Source organism: Lonchura striata, chromosome 1 (genome assembly GCF_046129695.1).
Source record: "Lonchura striata isolate bLonStr1 chromosome 1, bLonStr1.mat, whole genome shotgun sequence".
In the NCBI taxonomy this organism is placed as follows: Eukaryota; Metazoa; Chordata; class Aves; order Passeriformes; family Estrildidae; genus Lonchura; species Lonchura striata.
The window spans coordinates 123,933,054-123,952,696 of NC_134603.1; the positions used below are offsets into that span (position 1 = coordinate 123,933,054).

General features: G+C 40.5%; 1 protein-coding gene across 1 annotated transcript; it reads right to left on the reverse strand.

The window, feature by feature from the left end:
- Positions 1 to 909: 909 nt before the first annotated feature.
- Positions 910 to 17,948, reverse strand: NFE2L3 (NFE2 like bZIP transcription factor 3). The gene is made up of 4 exons (XM_021538219.3): positions 17,897 to 17,948; positions 5,713 to 5,814; positions 4,786 to 4,869; positions 910 to 2,396 (listed from the first exon to the last, which is right to left on the reverse strand). The coding sequence occupies exons 1-4, from the start codon at positions 17,903 to 17,905 to the stop codon at positions 1,197 to 1,199; spliced, it is 1,395 nt and encodes a 464-aa protein (XP_021393894.1). The 5' UTR covers positions 17,906 to 17,948; the 3' UTR covers positions 910 to 1,196.
- Positions 17,949 to 19,643: the final 1,695 nt, after the last annotated feature.

The following is a 19,643-nucleotide window of genomic DNA, read 5'->3' on the forward strand; positions in this document are numbered from 1 at the left end:
ATTTTCATAATAATATACCTCAACATTCCTTCCTTATCATTCATTACAGGCTTTTTAGGCCATCTCTTTTGCAGACCTTTTTCAGACTGTAAAACAGTCTGAAAGGATAGGATGTTGTAAGTATGTAAGTGAATAAAACTTCTCCTTTCTAAGGGCACAAATAAATGTCAAACGAAAAAACTTTATTTGGAGAACTATCCGAGTGTAACCTTGTAATTACAAGTATAGATAATTAGTAATTTGGTTCAATTTAATTTAAAAACTAAGTAAAATGTATATTTTAAAAAATTAAATCTGGAACATTTAAGACATTTTAAAAACATCAGTTAAAAAAGCCACAGAGAAAAACACAAGTACTTCTTGAGGAAGGTGTCAAAATGGGAGGAAAAGAGAAGGCACACAAATAAATATCACAGTCACTAAGAAACAGAACTCCTTCACTATTGGTCGTTGTTGTGGAAAAAAGTTGAGAATTATTTAGTTGCAGAGGATGAAGATAAGAAAATACTGAATCAGGCAGTATTTTTCAGTATGTTTGCAGGTTGAGTGTATGAGTTGTAAAATTAAGTGGCAGATCATCTTTGCTCGGAGTTATGATCCTGAAAGTAGTGAGGAAAAATGCAGTAGCCTCCTGGACTGCTCTCAAAGGAAAACCAGAGCCGTCCTGAATAAATGCAAAGCATGCAGTTACCTCTTGAGCCTTTGTAAATCCACAGTTAATTTAAGTTGAAGATGCACTCAACTATATTTTTTCTTTCAGTGTTAGAGAATAAAATAAGGTCATTTTCTGTAAAACAGTCAGGTATTCAAGACTAAAACATTTTTTTGCATGTGTAACATTGATCCGAAGTTGACTTTCATCCCTCACTGATGTTCTCCCCTCTGCCCCCCATTACCAGTAACTAAATTGCTAGTTTTAACATTGGTCTATAAAGCTACACTACACTCATGGTCTAGCTCCTTTAATTCTAACTAAAATTAAACAGATTTCCTCATCCAGAAGCCTCAGCTCAAGGACCTTCTAACAGATCATGGTTGAGTTTGCCAGACCCTTGAACATAGAGTGTTTCTCCTCAGGTGTAGTTGTTTCTGTTTGAACTGCTGTAATCACTCACCCTTAGTCTTCACACAAGTAATCTTATCATGCTTTCAGGCAAAAGTGATTGAGGTGATCTCCAGTCATCTTACTTTTGTTTCTACTCTTTTCTATTATCTTGGTTCTGTTCAGATTTGGCCAAGTGCTTGGGTATTATGAAAACACTACCATTGCTACTGCAATGAATGACATATTGGCGTGGGTTAACAGGTCGACCCTGGTCATCCCTTAGTCTGCTGAAAATGTCATGGTACAAGTTGTTTAATTTTTGCTTTATCTGGTTGATTGATTTGCTACACTGGGAGTGCTCCTTTTTAAGGCTCTCCTTTTGTGTTTGAAGATTACACACATCTTCTTCCAAGTTAAGAATTGCATTCAGTTTGCGTTTACGACATTTTTGGGCAGCTACCTTGTTTTTTCCTCTTCGTCTGATGTCACGTAGAAGTGATACCTGAGTTTCTGTCAGCTGGTTCTGTGCTAGCATGGTATTGAAAGAGTCAACGGACATGCTCACAATTTCCTCGACTGAAAATGGTATTCTCAGAGCCTTTGCACGACATTCATCCCTGCTCCGGTTTGTAGCAGTAGAATTATGGCACCTATCCTTTACTTCATTTGATTTCTTCATCCACATCTGTTGATGATGCTCTAGAGTAGATGCTGCTTGACTTGGCAGCTGATTATAAGTGTGATTATGGAGAAACTGCTGAAGAACTTCTGTAGGACACTCTGCAACACCTGGATATTCCACATGGCTGTGCTTAATCTTTTCTTGGCAGTGGCCACCAACAGCTCCTAAGCCATGCAAAGGAGCAGATTTAATACTGCTGCTGTATCCAACAGAACCTTCATAGCAGACTGAGTAAGAGGTGGTGCTGTGACTTGAATTCAAAGACAGTCCTGAATCTGAGCCAGGCTCTTCAAAGATCTGGGAAACTTCTGTAGGACTAAAGCCTTCCTCCAAAGCCAAAGACATGAGCTTAATTTCATCAAAATTATTATCATCATGGGCTGTTAGATTTCTAAGGTCAGCAACTGAAAACAGCCCTGTCAAATTTGACCCGTGAAATTGTGATTCTGAACTTGTGTTATCAGAGCTTGATTGAGGGAAAAACTCTTGCCTTTGTAAGAGTCTTGGTTTTGAATTTAATTGAGTGGGGTAGTCTGTTCTTAGTAGCATGGCATCAGGAGGACTGAAACTGTTCTGAAATGTCTGGGTCAAATTTATATTGTGGTGTGAGGATGATGGGTCTTGGCCTCTACTAGGAGTAGCAACTTGTGTATCTTCCAATAAGTTCACCTACAAGATGAAAGGGGGAAAAACGAGATCTTTCATAAAATGAATGCTTCTACACCCCTCCCTTACACAGTCACAATCAATTTATTTTTTAACATTCCACTCCTTGATTCTATTAAAGCCAAATTTTTGTATGTTAAACTCCTAGCTATCTGGAATGCTGTTTCCCATTTGTATAAAGCATAATCTATATTGGCATATGGCAAAAGGAAGAAGGAAGAGTGCAGAAGTGACTGAAGGAATGGGAGGATGACTTGCAAAGGACAGGGTGGGACTGATGAGGGTTGAGAGGTAAAAATGGGACTATTGTCAAGTGTACAAACTATGGCCTATGTGTTCTGTCTGTTCTGATCTAAGATAAAAGTCCTGCTAGGAGGAGTGGTCATGACCCTTCCCTGGTAGTGGTATTGATGATTCAAGGGTGAGCTAGGTCAAGGTGCTGAACTGTTAGAAAACTAACTTTTTAAAGAACATAAACAGCTCATCTGAAGAAGTTAACCATAAGGACTGTGGTGAAGAAAAAAGCAGTGGAAGATGGGAACATTAAGACTGTGCTGTTCCAGACTCACTACTTATTTCACAGTTTGTAAGTTTTCAGAGCTGTGAGGTGCCACATTTGGTTTAGTTCCATTTAACTGAAGTTTACTGCATCCAAAACTCCGCTGAACTGTTATACTGATCAGTTTGTAGGTAACATCCCCCCCACCAAGTCGCACCTTTTGTGGATGTCTTGACTTTAAATTACTACTCAAGATTTTTTTACAAAACCAAGGCTGATATATGATGCTTCAGCCCTGATGTTCAAACAATAAACTGGACTGGTAATGCTGTAGCCCTAAGGCCCACCTTTTCTGGACCTGAGTTATAGTTGCTGGGTCTTAGAAGCACAAAGTCAGTGTCCAAGATTATGTCGGGTGCTTGCTGACAAGCAGAGTAGTCATGAAATAGATCGATACAAAGTACTTGAGAATGTACATCCATCAAATAGGAAGTGTGTAGGATTCCTCTATAGTTGAGTGTCTTTACTGTGTTTCAGGAAAGAACTTTCTGATTGCCATTCAGTGAACATGTAAAAAGCACTTTCCACAGGGAAGGAATGATGTACCGTAAGGACCAGAACATCTTAAGTTCTCTATTATGCTTATTGGGAGCTCAGGTAACAGAAGAAGGTCTTGCCTTATTTCTCCTAGGGGGTTACCTTGTACTAGACCACCTGCAGTCTGCGAGACAGAGATGCTATTTTCAACTAATCTCTTGAAAAGCATGATTAGTCATAAGTCAGCTATCAAAAAATCCCACTCACTGTAAAGACTTGATAATTGGCAGAAACAATCAATCCATATTCAAGAGATAGACTGTCACAAGATGGCACTGTATTAATGATGTTAAATAAAATATGCAGGATGTTACTGTGTATTGTAATAGCTGTATAAAGGCTACAGCCAAATTCCTTTCAAATTTTGAGAACAGAGAAAGCTAAACTGATGAACTTGGACATCTTGTTAGTGTGCAATCCATTTCCAGAACTGAACAGAAGAGGAGGCTAATTTATGGGCTAGAAGGTGCTATCCAAGCTAGAGATTCCCAAAACCAATAAGCATGAAGTTATATTGAAAACACTTATGACTCTGGAAGAGGATCCTATGATGGGAAGCGTATATAAGATGCCCTTGAAGTATTGCAAAAAAGGAATGTAGGGAGTAGCTTCATGGTCAATAGTTGCAGCTATGAGCTGTAGGAGAAGAGAGAAACTTCAATTAAAGTAACAACTGGTTTTTGTGAAGATGGACACACAGAAAGTAAAATATAGTATCAGAGGGCCACAAGATTAAAAAAAAAAACCAGAAACCCCAAAAAAATATAAATGGGTTCACTGTTAACGCTGACTGACCTGATTTGCAGTGAAGATGATCTGTTGTTCTTGAGTAGCAACCCTGTAAGCGCTTGACCCAATATTTATGACAAATGTAATCTTTCACCACAAATACCCAATAAATAAATGTGTAATAAATCAGTGTTGCTCTAGAGAAACACACCAGGAGCTGCTGCATAAATACAAACTGGTATTAGTTTTTAGAAAGGCAACTATTAGTTGAACTAATTGAGTTGTCCAGTAGTTCCATCCAACTTTGAATACCAGATCACAATAAAGACACAGCATATACACCAGACAAATTGGTGGAGGAGATTTTTCAAGTAAACCTAATGAGACCTGTTGTAAAAGGTGGATAGTAGCATCTTGAGCAGTCTCAGGTAAGTTTTACTACATTGATTTGCCAGTAAATTCCCAGAGTGGGTAGGGTAGGCTGTGGTGGTTTTATTTGATAAAACAGAGTAATTGCTGACTATATTCCAATCTATTAGCAGGCAATACCTGTATTTTCTCATTTACCTCTAGCATGTTTTCCACCTGTGATGACAGAAGCTGTAAATAGCCTTCTAAGGAGAGAAGGGAATCCCCATGGTTGCTGTTGCTCTGTGACAAAAAGGGAAACATGGTGTAAAGCACAATTATTTTACCTAAAGGAGGTAAAAAATCAAAGTCTGAGAGGAAATAGAGCACAATGCAATACTGCTGCTGACTCCACCATCAAGTCTTCATCCAGATGGGAGACGACATGTTGCTAGAATGAGCAGAACAGCTCCATGGCCTGACCATCCCTACCCAGCCCACAACATCAGAAATGGGCTTTCCTTTGAAGCTGTACCTCCCCACCAGTGTGGAAAAATCAAGTACTTTTTCAAAGCCAAGCTCTCAGGGGAGTGGCAGAGAGGCTGGCAAGACACCTGGATCAGATGTACTCAGCTCTCACAAAGTCTCAAGAAAACTGAGTGCCCTTTTCATTGTAGCTCTTAGAGAGAACAGTTCAGTGTCCCAAATTTAATTCTACATCTGAGCATTAAGCTTTATATAAATGGTGAGAGCAGTATAATTTAGCATCCATGTCTCTAGTGTTTGTAGGCAAAACCATCCTTGCCCAAAAGCACACCTTCACAACAGAGAAAAATAAACCCAGATTAAAAAATAATTAGTTGCAAGTGTTTCCTGTAAACATCTGAATATTTCAACTACTCAAAAAATAGTGGGGGATTGAAGAAAGGAGGCAATTTTCAAAAAGGTATACAAGCGCATTATTCACAAAGCATTGTCTGAAGTGATAATTTCTTTCCTGCCCTGGCAAGGGACACTTCAAATAACAAGAGGAAATAAATCATTCCTTTCAAAACCCTTTAATACTATTTATCTTAGTGATAAGTTCTGTATCCTGCCTCACTTCCTCTTCAGTTTTCCCTTCTTCCCTTTTGTTTCATCACTTACTTGATATATGTCTTTCTCTTCTTCTTGCAGTTCCAGTTGATCCTGTCCCAGAGGTGGACAGCAATCATCCAAAGCTCCCTGACATACTTTCAGGTCAACATCCTGAAGACACGAATAAAATGGTTCTATTACACAGCATGCTCTCAAAATTAATCTTTTAAAGGCACTTTTTTTTTCTCCAGTGATAGCATTCCAAATAAAATATGCACTGAACAGGTCATGTGGATGAACTGAGTGTGTAGAATTTGGGGGCAGAATAAGACCAGTGTCAGTTCAGGGGGTAGCCACCACCTCTTGTTTTGGTGCCCAGGCACTGAACCCATCTGCAGTAGAAATGGATGCTGGAAACTAATTCTTCTAAACCAAATAACCATGATGTGATTTCATGAAAAGTTTGGACTATCAGTGTCTTTTGGAGGTCATTTCACAACAACATATCCAAGCCAGACAGATACTCAATGATGGAATCTTAAAACCTGCAATTATACATGGCCAGTTAGCAAAATTCCTTGCTTACCTGTATTGTAGTAGCAACTCTGTTTCCCATCACTTCCATGTAGACATTACCCATTTTCATTTATCCAAATGATGGAGATTTTTAATCTCCAGTGATGAGATTGTTCAAATACAGCGGCCTTGGAAACAATTTTCAAATTTTATCTATATTTGTATCATCAGACTTCTTAATTGTTAATTATATAGGTCTGGAGTATTGCTAGAGTAACAAGGAATCAGTGGTAATTCCTATTTTTCAAGTGTGCATTTAGATTTAAAAATATTTTCAATATTTCAGCTTTTGCAGGGCAAGTCTGTGTTATTAAAACGTGACACTCAGTGGAATGGCAGCTGGGAAACCAAGTGGCCACACTGCATTAGTTCCAGGTATTCCCAGCAAAATGCTATGGTAGGAGCAGAAAAGAAGTTTTCAACAGCAGCAAACATGAGATAGTATTCAGTTCTAAAAATCTCAGCAAAAAATTTACTTTACAGGTTTGTTATGAAAGCATGAACTATATAAAACCTGCAGTTGTAATAGTCATCAAAACATATAATAGTTTTAAAATTGTTCCTTCATACAAAACACATTAAAAAGTAAATATAAAAAGTTTTAAAACAGGACTTTGGAGAAAAATTCAATATAACCTTAAAACAAATTAACATTATTTTCAATTTTGTGCATTCTATTTAAATATTTAAAAATATGAAACCTGATTTTATTTTAAACTAATTTCATTTGTTGGCTTTCAATTTTTCTGTACTTTCTTTTCAAGACTGGAAGAAAACTTTGGCTTTATAAACAGCCATTTGTAAAAATAAACAGATCTACAGGGCACTCATCTGTCATTCTGATGTAAGAGTGAAGAGTTCCCTTCAGTGATGCCTAACAGTTTCTACTCATTAGAAATTATATTCCAATACATTATGTCTTCTTTGTCAGCTGCATGTGGAAGTGACCAGGTGGGTTTTTTTATTGCCAAATATGAGAAAACAAATTTACTTGCCTAAAAACAGACATACACATGTGCAAAACAACAATAACAACAAAACAAACCTAACCAACAGTTTATGTAGTTAAAGTGGAGAGGGCATGTACTACACAGACACTGAGAAAGTAGCAGTACTTAGCAAATAGCTGCTTGCAAACACTTGAATGAGTCCAATGAGCAGATCACAGGCATGACAATAGTCACATACTTATGTGCTTGCAAGATCAGGGCTAGGCTTTAATTCTACAGAGAACCAACCAAATACTTGTCAAAATAATGTGACCTGTTAATACTCTAATTAATAAAATTCATGATCATCAAAAGTGAATAAGAAGTCAAGGACAACTGCTGTTAAAGATCTTAAGCAGCTCCTCTGGAGCCAAATGGCCCGGAAAGCTGCTGCTGTGGCACAGCATTCAGCTCCTGGATAACAGAGCAAATTCATTCCTCTACTGGCTGCAGAAGAGGCAAATGCAGGAAATAGTTAGAAATGTGGCATCTATAATGTGATGCCTCTAAAAATCAACTGCAAGCACTGGGTTTGTATATAGAAGATATATGAATCACAAACTTAATTGCTCCTTTTAAAATTTCCAGGGATATAAATCTATTCCCCTGCCAGGGAAAAGAAAAGCTTGGGGGAGCTTTGGGAAGAGCTCATGATGTGTCCTACAGATAATTCAAAATCCTCACAGTTCAACTTTCTTATGGTGGAAAACTGCAGATTATACTGGTCTGCTAAAGTCTACAATGGAGATGGTTTTCCCAAACCACTGTGAGGACATCTAAATTTCTGATGTACCTGATGGGACATCTCCTTTCTGAAGGGAAACTAAATGCTCCTGAAGCTCACAGAAATTTGTGAAAACTGTCTTGTATTAATTTCCTCGAGATGTCAAAAATAACTGAATTTTCAGGTCTTAGCAGTATATTAAACTGCTGTCTGCTGAGGAAATGGAGAATATTTCTGACTACAGATTTTGGAATTTATCCAGAGTCTACATCCATTTTTAGGAAAAAATATATCTATTTTCTCTACTCAGCCATAGATGGTGTCATGGTACACATAGTTTCCAGGCTGAGAGCAAACAGCTGCACTACAGGATCACAACCATTTGCCTACAAGATTCTTGGCCTTAAGCACAGAATGGAGGTCAGAATCTCCCGCTGATCTTTGCACAGGGCTCCTGCTGAGGTGAATGGAGCAGAGGTGCCAGTGGGGAAGGGAGAGAAGCAGGGTCTCACACTGGCAGTCATGCCCATTCCCTGTAGCTTACCAAAGAGAATGTGTCATCTCTTCTGAGTGAGCTTCATATTGCTGCACTGGGTGGCTCTGAAGATGAGTCTTACTAACACCATTTCTTCCTCTAGCAGATGATATTAAAATATACTCATGGCTAGTTATTACTACAATAAGTTTTCCAGCCCTTGAAAAAACTTTTCACCATTACCAGAGCACTTGCTAAGGATCCTGGCCCTGTAGCCAGGTTTTCACAACAGCGGTGGTATAGATACAGCACACACAAGATATTTCACATTGCAAATTTTCACCCATGGGATCATTTCAACGAAGCACTCTATACAGCAATCAACCAGAACCTTTTTGCCTTCATTTCTCTGTTTTGGCTGTTCACAAAAATCCCGTGGATTATGCTGCTAAAGGTTTTTGCTCTTTATTACCCTTTGCACCAGCTTGTTCTTCCTCAGTGATTGAGAATGACCAGCACAGCTCAACAGAATGCTTCCTTCCATGCCTGCTGTATCACTTGGGACTGGCTGCTGGACTACTGCTATGGGGAGAACAGGAGGGGTGTCTCCCCAAGAAACAGTCACACCATGTTTTTGAATAAGGCATTTCATTAAAGATACCTTAATTCTACAGAGTGGATGTACATCTAATGACAAAAGCTTTATTACAGAGTCTGGATATTAATCAATTAAATTAATAAATTCAATTATTAATTGAATTAACAAGAAGGATTAGGTGTAGATAGCATTTACTCAGCACTGTACTGACACATTCAGTATTTCTGTCCTTCTCATCCTTATTTTGCAACACAGGTAATAGAAGAAACAGTAATTGAGTTAAGTAATACCACTGAGCCCAAGAAATTGGGACACCATGTGGTTGTTTCTGTATAGAGAAAAAGACTTAATTTTTGCTGATTGTAGAAGACTTAATAATACCACCAAACCCATCTACTGCAGAAGCCTTTCCACTTCTACCGCTGGAGGGTGTGGAAGTTCATGCCTCCAACAGCAGGCTGTTTCCAAATGGTAAACTGCAACCCCACCCGAAGGCAGCCTTTCATTTGCATTTGGAAGGACTTCTGTCCAAGCACAAAGCCAGGGAGTTACACTCAAATTCTCATCATAAAATAATAATAAAAAAATAAAATTCCAAGTATCTGAAATTTTCATCTTGCTTCTGCCATCTAATATTTTCAGTTTCATTAAAGAACGTGGTCTGAGACTGAATATGATTTACCAAATTATCCACCAGCCTTGTACATGGTGGGCTGGGCTTTAACCCTGCACTTGCCCTTTCCTTAAGGTACAGCTTACCACAGGTCAGCTACAGGCTTCAGTTTGTCAGTCTTTGGGATATTAAAAACAGTACTTTATGCCAAATCTGCTACTTAAGGAGGGACAAGAATCAATGTGGAAGTGAGAGAAAGTATGGTTTTGTGGGTGGCCTGGCCTACACTTAATTGGAAGCATGCAGGCAGGTTTCCAGAGGTTCTTATTCTATGTTAAAAACAGAACATTCCATTTCCAATTAAGTAAACCAGAGAATTGATCTCAGCATGAACTGCGTGTACTTGACATCAAACTATCCTCACATATCTCCTCCTCTTGCTTCCTACACCCATGTCTTATCTGCTGTCCTTAAAAGAATGTACAGGGAGCAGAACTTGTAATGAGACCAAAATAAAAAAAGGTCTACTGTGATGTATTGGATGGGTGAAGAAGATCTCTCTGAAGGAGCAGCACAAAGCATAATCAATCTGTTTTCAGCTATTTATCTGTGTGCGTTTGGCACACAGGACTAGAACTACACAACCCAGGGCTACAAGTGCACAGAAGTATTTGAAGTAGCTCTGGAGTAACAGAAAGGTCTCGCTGGAAGAGAGCAGAGCAGACAGGGTGGCTTGCCTGGGTGCACAGACAGCACTGAGAGGCAGGGAGTACCTGCCCCTGCAAAGCTGCTTCACTGCAGTCAGACTTTGAGTTATCCCTACAGATACCTCAGTGCTGGAGCAAAGGCACACAACCACAATTATTTGCAAAAACCAATTTTTTTGGTGCTGTTTACTCGTGTATCCTGTTCAAGTGCTATCTTCCAATTACTCTACATTATGCTCTCTTTATTTTAGTTGTTAAGTTTTAAACTGCTCCATTGATGTCATTAACCTTTGAGATGGTTTTCTACAAACTTTTGTCCCTTCTCCATTACTAAGTTCACTTCTCTGTAGAATTAGCCCTCTCATTATTAGCTGAAAAGATGTGGCACAGGCCTGGTGCTCTTTGCCACGTTTTGAATAATTAAGTAGCATTTCCAAAATAGAATCATAGAATGGTTTGTGTTGAAACTTCTTTAAGTTTGCACAATACCAGCAGAAGTTAAGCAAAACAGCTCCTAGTAACATAGCCAGTAGTTTCACTTTACTACTTGGTAGAATAAAATACAATTAATAATTAAATATAATTATGTGTATCTGATATAATTCAGTTCTAATTCTAGTGATCTTGCTCTTTGCCTGTGTACTTTAAATATGTGATAATCTTAGAAACTGATATCTACTTAATAGATAAGAAAAACAGGAAGACAAATGTTTCTTGCTGTTTCTCTATATTCATAATAAGCCCTAAAATATCCTGAAAACACCAGAACAGAAAAGTACTTTATTTTTTGAAATGCAGCTAGGGTTTCAGAGGTATGGAGGGTGGAATGGTGGACACCAGAAGAGAAGAGTACTTTATTTTTGGAAATGCAGCTACGGTTTAGAATGCATGGAGGGTAGAATGGTAAATGGACACACCAAATATCAAAGTAACTTCCATGTTATATATGACTCGGCTTAAAAATGACAGTAAACCATGCTAGGTAGGCAATGCAACTGAGTAAATCAAATAGTTCATAGATGTGACTCCAAATGTAGCACCTATCGAACATTTATGTCATATCTACTGTAAATCCTAATAATGCCATCTGGGCTGCCACCAAACACTCCCTGTGTGAGCCCTCCTATGTGCTGCACTGAGATGATGGCACCTCTCCAACCACATGCATTTCAGGGCTTTAGATAGCATGGGCCAGCTGTGTCAGCTATTACAAAACACACATACTGTGTGCACTCTGTTCCAACACAAAATTAACACCAACCTACCCCCCAGATGGAGGCAGAGACAGGTACACGTTGAAGATATAGAGACTAATAATGTTGCCATTTACTTCAATTAAAACATCAGTTTTCATGTTGAAAATAGCTCAACAACCCCTTCAAAATGAGCTTTTAAAACCACTTCTAACAAATACACCAAACAGGTGCACACTCCAGCCATTTGGTCATGTGCAGATGTTTTTCACCAGAAACCAATTTCATTGTAATGACAGACAACATAAAGAATAGAAATTTTCAGTTTCCCTCAAAGTTGCTAAATAGAGCCTAAAGACTGACTAGCAAAATAGATAAAAGAATGCAAAAGTAGACACACAGGATGCTAAATACAGCTGCAACCAGTGGATAAGTAGATAATGAGGAATATATTGGCTTTTGTGGCAAAGCCACATAATAAGAAGTAACAGCACATGCCTTAAGGCAAGTTGAAGGCAAGGTCATCTGTCACGATGGGGGCACTCAGTGAGTATGACCACCAGAGACTCCTTCAGACAGCCCTCTAGGACCATAAAAGGGCTTCCAGTAAGAGGCACATGCATGCAAATTAGTTCTAGGAAAAGTGATGTTTATGTATTAGCTAGTACACTGTAATGAATACATATGGTCTTGACTGTATAAATATCTTGTTGAAAAGTTTCACAATACATTTGATTAGAGGATATATTTTTTGGGTGTGTTCAGCACACTGAGAATAAAGAATGCTTGCTTCCTAATACTTCAAATTGTGTTTTAAAGTTTGTTTTCTGTCCAATTTTGTTATCAGTAAAGTATGAACATCCCTGAGAGTAAACGTGATGAGGGTAATTAAGTTTATTCAGTCACTCTTTCAGACAGAGCACAGTAAAAAGACAAACAAACCAAACCAATCGTGCCCCCTCCCCCCCCCAAAAAAAAACAAAAACAAAAACCAAACAACCAAACCCAAAACATCTTTCTATGCCTCTGGTGTCCCAAAATGCTTTCTTCTGTGGTCAGTGAACTACTTGACATTGGGGTTCTGTAAGATACCTCCCTCCCTTCCTGCTCTACCTTTACCATAGAGTGGGCTGTATACCCTTATTGGCATGATGTAGTCAGTACCGAATAAAGACAAAATTACCCAGAGACCCTTTTAGATAAAACTGTCTGCAATTCAGTTCCAGATGTCTTCCTTTTGAGTCCTCCCAGGCAAACATACTTTCTCAGGTATCCAGCTTATCCAGCTCCCAGCTTTTCCAAGCTATCAGCCTCTCTGCAACACCAAATGCCTGCCAACTCACAGCTCTGAATAGAGAGCACTGTTAGAAGTCAGTCTGACGCTTCAGCTCCCCTAGTATCTTGAGTATCTCCACCCTCCTCCTGACCCTCACCTGTAATTCCTCTTCTACTTTCCACATTTACAACACCCTAATTCTTCCTTTATGCGTGATATTCCCCTCATCTACTCTCACAGGCACTTTTCATCCACCCCCTGCACTGGCAATACCTTGGCTACTCTCCAGAGAGCAGGAAAATGCTGTTGCAAGTCAGCCCTACACCACAACTCCAACTTCCTTTAACACCCTCCCTGAACACTCCTTTGACTAGGCTCTTTCAAACCCTTGCAAAACTAACTTTGAGGTTCTTCTCTTATGCCACCTCTTTCTGAAAAGCCATTAAGTCCTTCCCACACCTCCTTAAGGCGAGCTCTGGCTAACAGGTAAGGACCATTCACAAGCAGGGACTCATCCCATTTGTCTACTTCCAGATGTCTCTCCACAGTAATATTGCCATGTCCTACTGCTCCAAAAGAATCCAGAAGAAAAAAAGAAAAGAATAATTTGAAATATATTCTGTAATTTAAGCACACAGCTTCAGTGGGAAGCTCTCAAATGGATTACAAAAACAGCCTTTGAAGAAAAATCTTCAGAGAAAAGCCTACCTGGTTCCTACTTAACCCTTACTTTACCAAACTTTGACACTCACCAAGGAAAAAAAAAATAAATCCATAACCCAAATTATTCTCACTCAATATAAATACTTCAAATGGTGTTCAAAGTCTGGGATGGATTCCCCCTTCTAGTGCTTTAATACCATAAAACTCTGCTGTTGATGGTATTCAAATAATTGTACTTGTATGAGGTTTTACATAACGTCATACTCAGTTTGACTCAAACTGCCGTGTCTAAAAAGTAACATAGAGACAATGGTACAAACAATACAAATTATCCACTGTGCATCTTCTTCCTTAAATTTTGTAATTCATAAACAACAGCAATGTTATGCTGTTAATTATTAATTAAAGTGGGTGTTGTTTAATCGAGTACAGGAATTCAGCTTTTGGGAAAGGCCTCAAAGATCTGTTGAAAGAATGCAATACATTCAGATATAACAAACCTACCTGACTTGTGTGGGAGCAGAACCTTCCTTCTCTATCCCACCCTGAGCTGGATCTTGTTTCACACAGAGTGCAATGACCTAGCACAGCAACGCCTGCTCTCATTCAAGTACTGCCTCTTCTGCTGGCACAGGCAGCATCACTGCCTGGGGTTCATGTGATTTGGAACAAACATTTTTACTGTAAGACTAACACAGAGAAAAAGTTGAAGAGCTACACATTCCATTCTTGCTAATCCAAATATTCTCCCACATATATTCCACAAGAGATAAAGAAACCATTGAGTTTTTAAACTCCCTTTCTTCAAATGTCTACATACACACATAAACACATACTTGCACACACAGGAATACTGATATACAGAAAAGGGAAAAGAAAATCACTGAACCAACTAGTGCAGTTCTGAACACTTGCAAGACCTTCAGCTAAGACACTGCTGTGTGACAAGCTTCTTGAGACTTTCTCTCTTTGGGAGGGAATACTATGACCATACACATAGGACTGATGCCACATCTTGTAGCACTGAGGCCTCCAGTTTCCCCCCACATTTTTTAAGGTGCTTTGGAAAATGTGTCTCATTCATTTTTCACATGGACTTAGGGGTTAGTGTAAGAGCTTTCAGAAGTGTTGTTGAGGCAGTGTTACATTGAGAAGCTTAAGGAAAATGCAGTTGGCAGAGTGGGGCATGGAATGCAACCCAAGTTATGTGCCTGTAGAATGGCTTCTCTTTTCCCCACCAATATAAGACCTATACCCTGTGTCAGCTATGTGTCTTCCTCCTGCCTCCCCTTTTTTTTTGGTTCTTTCTGAGTTTAAAACTTCAAAATGTACACAGCCACACAGTGTCTCTAAATTTCAGTTTTAGTTTTCCTTATAATAAGCTATTTCTTTGAGCAATCCGACAATACCTTACTTTCCTTCACATTGGGGAAAAATAAGCAGATATGCCCAACTTTACCTGTGTGAGTAATTCAGTGTGGCCTACTCACACATGGCCTACTAAATTGTGTGAGTAGGTTTGAGTAGAACAAAATAGTCAGGCACCCTGTTTTCAATAGGGGATGCCAGCATTCAAACAGGTGCTGAATATTAAGGAGCAAGTGGTGCTCCCATTGTAAACCCTTTCTTAAAAAGAATGCAAGCACAACCAGGACTGCAATCTCATTTTCCAGCAAACTGTGAGAAGAAAGACTAGGTGCAGCACTAACACTGGGAACTGGGAGAAAAAAAAAAAAAAAAAAAGAAAAAAAAAAAAAAAGCAGCATGAGAAATAATCACTCCAAAGAAAAGACCTGGCTCACTCTTAGGCTTTTTATCTGTTTCCTTAGCAAACATGCCCACTGGAGCCCGAACTCTTGGACTCAGGCGTTCTGCAAAGAGGCAGGGCCTGAAACACCACCTTTCATTACTACAGAAATGAACCCATTTCCTTGCATGAAACGAATGTTTTTCCAGTTATTCAAAGCAAATGTTTATTGCTTTTTTATTTCTTTTCCTCTAAACTCATGGTTCTCAGGGAGCTTAGTCTCAATCTTAAACATCCTGAGAACGAAACCTACAAGCTTTGATTCTGTAGCTGACCCAGGTCAGAACGGTGCAGAGGCATTAAACTAACACCCCTAGCCATAGGGCACATCTACCAACACCTGCTCTGACCTGTTGTAGGGCATGCAGGACAGAGCAGTATGGGCAGTGCAGAACTTGGAACACAAAACCCTTTTTAAATGCAGTCTCTGTAGCAGTACAAACACTTTTATCCCTGGTCCTGCTACATACATCCATCTAAGAAAACTAATTGCAAGACACTGAGATAGTATGATGATTTTCTCCATTAAAGGGTGTAACTTCAGAGGAAATATATTTTTTATTACTAAAGCAATAAAATATTGTGGGGTTTGCATTTCACCAGCAAGCCTATGTTTGATTACAGAAACAAACAGAATGAAATAGTTTGCTGGGAATACAAAAGTTAGGGCTGATTCAAGACCACTGGGCAGCAAGCTGAGTGTAGGAATCCACCTATTCACTTTACTCCTTGTCAAAACCAAAGTGCTCAGGCTGTTCTAACACTGCACCTCATCTTAACACAGGACAGTTTAAACCCCTGCAGTTTAGTACGCTGCAACAGCATGCTTTGGCCAGTGAATTAATCTTCATCTGCAGTTGTATTCAAGAATAATTTTAAGTACTAGATCTCAGAAGATGAGGACCAATAGCTTGCATTGTTTTGCCAGAAATGTTCTCAGCAGGGACTGGAGTCCAATGAATAAAATTAATCCAGGGATGGCAAAATCCAGCTGCAAACTTTTCATGATGCCACACAATATTAAGCAGAAAAAACCCAAATGCTTCCATCTGTTTACATAGACTTTTCATCCTGATCTAGTATGGATAAGAAAAATGCTAAAAATAGCTCAAATCTATTTTTATAAAAGGCAAATTGAAGGTTATAAATCAGCTGAACCACTCTGGAATCCATTATACTTTTACAATAACATTTTGGCAGCATAAGTAGACTCAGTCAAAGCTACCAAAGGTCACCTTAAAAACAAAGATCTACTTTTTAATCTGCGTTTCATGTTTTGGACCTGCCATGTACTTCAAAACGTGAAGTGGAAATGACATGGGGGTTTCTAGACAGATGTCTCTTTACACTTTATTTCAGGACTGAACAATGCCTTATCTTGCTCCAAACATTATTTCACTTAAATGCATTGTGGTAAAGAGAGAGGCCCAGAGCTACACTTAGCAAAGAAATGAATCATCTTCTCTCCACATAAAAAGAGTCATCTCTTACAGTCAGGGTGTTGAAACTCGTTTTGCAACTACTTTACAAGAATAACCAAGTTAACACATGGGGAAATAGGGAAAAAAAAAAAAAGAAAAATTTAAAAGGAAAATAAAATCTACCATGCATGACAAATTAAACAATTACTAGTTGATGCTGGTCCATTAATTCACAATAAGAATCAGCTATTCACAATTGTTCAAAATCAACTTGAAAAATGTTGGTAGTTCAACTTGGTATTTCAAAATGTACTGAACTTCAGAGTTAAAATCCCACCGTTTTGGCACTCCTGTACCTTTTATATCCACGAAGTGCACAACAAAAATCCCAGATCATAACCTACGCAGGAAACAATGAAACTCTATTCCCAATAGCAATTTAACCGGGAAAAGCCAGCCTCGCAGCTGAGTGGCTCGGCTAATCTTGGAGCTACAGCTGTACACAATTCCTCAGCTCTGTGCAGGACAGGGCCCGAGCGGGCACAAGGCGACAGAAGCGCAGCACGGACCGCACGAGGTGCGAACAGGGAAGCTGGTCAGCGCTGCTCACTGCTCGTTGCTTACGGCGGGCTCCGAAACTGCCGCGCTGATAACGGGTAGCAGATAAAAGGAGCCCGGAGGTTTGCCCTAGACCCTCTATACTTAAGAAATGCTCCTGGCAAGTGTTGTTAGCGCACTACGACGCACAGGTGCCCCGCGCCCAGGTGAGGGGTGCACCATGCGAAACACTCCGGAGAAGCCGCGCTTCTGCAGATGCGTGATGTTCTTGAGAAGCCTGTGTGCCCACATGAAGAAAACAGCGGCGATGCCGGAGGAAATGCCAAGCAGAACTGTCCGTCCCGGCCTTACAAGCCTGCCCGGCAGGTGACAGCGGCGCTGGGGCCGTGCCCGGGCCAGGGCAGCTCTGCCCGCGCTGCGGTGCGGGAGGCTCCGCGGGGCTCCGGCAGCGCGGGCTGCGCGGCGGCCCGGCCCCGCCGCCCGGGACGCGCAGGGCACGGGCCAACCAGCGCACCGCCGGACCTGTGCCTCCCTCCTGCCGTCTTTTTTTTTTTCCGTTGTGGAACGGCGCCTGGCTCAGAAAAGCGTCCCCAGCGCTCGCTCCCCACGGACACCCCAGCCCGCCCGCCCGGAGCCGCCCGTGCCCCGCTTACCTCCGCCATGGGGCAGCCGCCTCGGCCGGGGCCGCCGCCGCCTCATCCTGCTGCCGCGGCGGGGCGGGGCAGGGCTCCACCCGGGCGGGGCGGGCGGGGCCGGGGGCTCTGGGTCTGGCTGCCCCATCGCTGCCCCACCGCTGCCCCATCGCTGCCCCATCGCAGGCCTTGGCGGGTGCGTGTGCCCCGGCTCCGCGGCTCCAGCTGCCCCCGCTCCTCTCGCCGCCGCCGCACCGGCCCTTCCCGCGGGCGGGAGGCGGCGCCGGGGCGGGACGGGGACGGGGATCCCACCTGCGCGCCCCGGGCAGGAGCAGCGTGCGGCTGCTGAGGGGAGCTGGAAATAAAGGAGACGAGTTACAAGGGGCAGTAGCCGGAAGGAAATGAAAAAATAATACATTAAAAGCTAAGAGATCCTCCACAACCCCCGGTCAATAGAATCTCCTAATAAAGTCACAGGATTCAGATGCAGGTTTTAACTACAATCAACCTGCTGCTTTAAGTATCTTTTCAGTGCCTTTTTTTCTCACCTATCGAACTGTGTTTTCCTCAACACATCTACCCAGCACTATAGGAACTTACTCTCGCATATGCTAGAGATAGATTTTCCAGTTGTGTTCTCTCTGTCCTCTGAAAAGGTCTTGTGTCACTTCTCATCACTTTTACTTATCTGAGTGTTTCAGACTTGTTTTGGTATTTGCAAAGCGTTAGGCTGTTCGGGCAGACCCTGACAGTGTCACTTCTCCAGTGATAACTCTATGTGTAACGGGTGTAGTTGCTCAATTTTGCTGTTATCGCAGATGACATTTCCCTTTTTTTGTGGGGTCCAGTGCGATACCACACAATGAGTGTATTAACAGTATTTCTAACGTTTTATTGCAAAACTTGTTTATTGAAGTCTAACGAAGTAACAACTTTCTTTAAAAAATCTAAAGGTACTGGAATAGGATACAGTCTTCCAGTTTTCCATTGCCAATTTTTTTTGGGTTTTTTTAGTTTTTTTTTATTTTTTTGGTTGGTTGGCTTGGGTTTTTTTGTTTTGTTTTTGGTTGGTTGGCTTGGGGTTTTTTTATTTGTTTTTTGGTTTTCGTTTTGTTTCTTTTCTTTGTTTTGTTTGTTTGTTTTTAAATGCCTAAGTGAGATCTCTGGCTTTTAAAGTGGAAGTAATATTGATTTTGCTCTGGGAAAAATAAATATGTGTGCTAAGGTAAATATATTTGCAATTGTGATTCACTTCATAAAAGCCAAGACAACCACCACAAGCCCTTATATTCCACATTAGACATTGGTATTAAACCTTTAATTTTGGCTGGAGTGAGGGGATTCAGCATGATCAAAATCTGCTTGTAATTTTTATGTTTGTAGATCAAGTCTTTTGATGATAAGAAAATATATGACAACTGAAGAATTTCAATTTGCCTGTAGAATTTCTTGTGAGAGTCAGAGAAGGAACTTGGCACATCCCACTCCCCAAGGAAGACAAGTGCCTCTTTAAGGCCACTATAGGCCACTGCAAGGATATACATGAAACAGGCCTGTTCAATTGTTTAGTCTTCAACAATTAGTGTTCAAAATGTTTAATAGAAGCTCTGAACAGTTACAGTTGCTTTTAACTGCTGGTTTTCGTCTCAACTGAGTTTTAAATCATGGTCCTTATGACACTCAGCAACACACATGGACCACTAGAGAGGGACTCAGGCTTGCCCAGATACCTTAAACTGGTAACCTTCACTCAGGAGACATTCCATGG

Excerpts from the sequence above, each read along its gene's own strand:
- NFE2L3 (XM_021538219.3), bottom strand. Across the intron at positions 4,870-5,712 it reads AAGAGAAAGACATATATCAA|AGCAACAGCAACCATGGGGA; the intron begins GTAAGTGATGAA and ends TTTTTGTCACAG. Across the intron at positions 2,397-4,785 it reads AGGTGGAAAACATGCTAGAG|GTGAACTTATTGGAAGATAC; the intron begins GTAAATGAGAAA and ends TTCATCTTGTAG.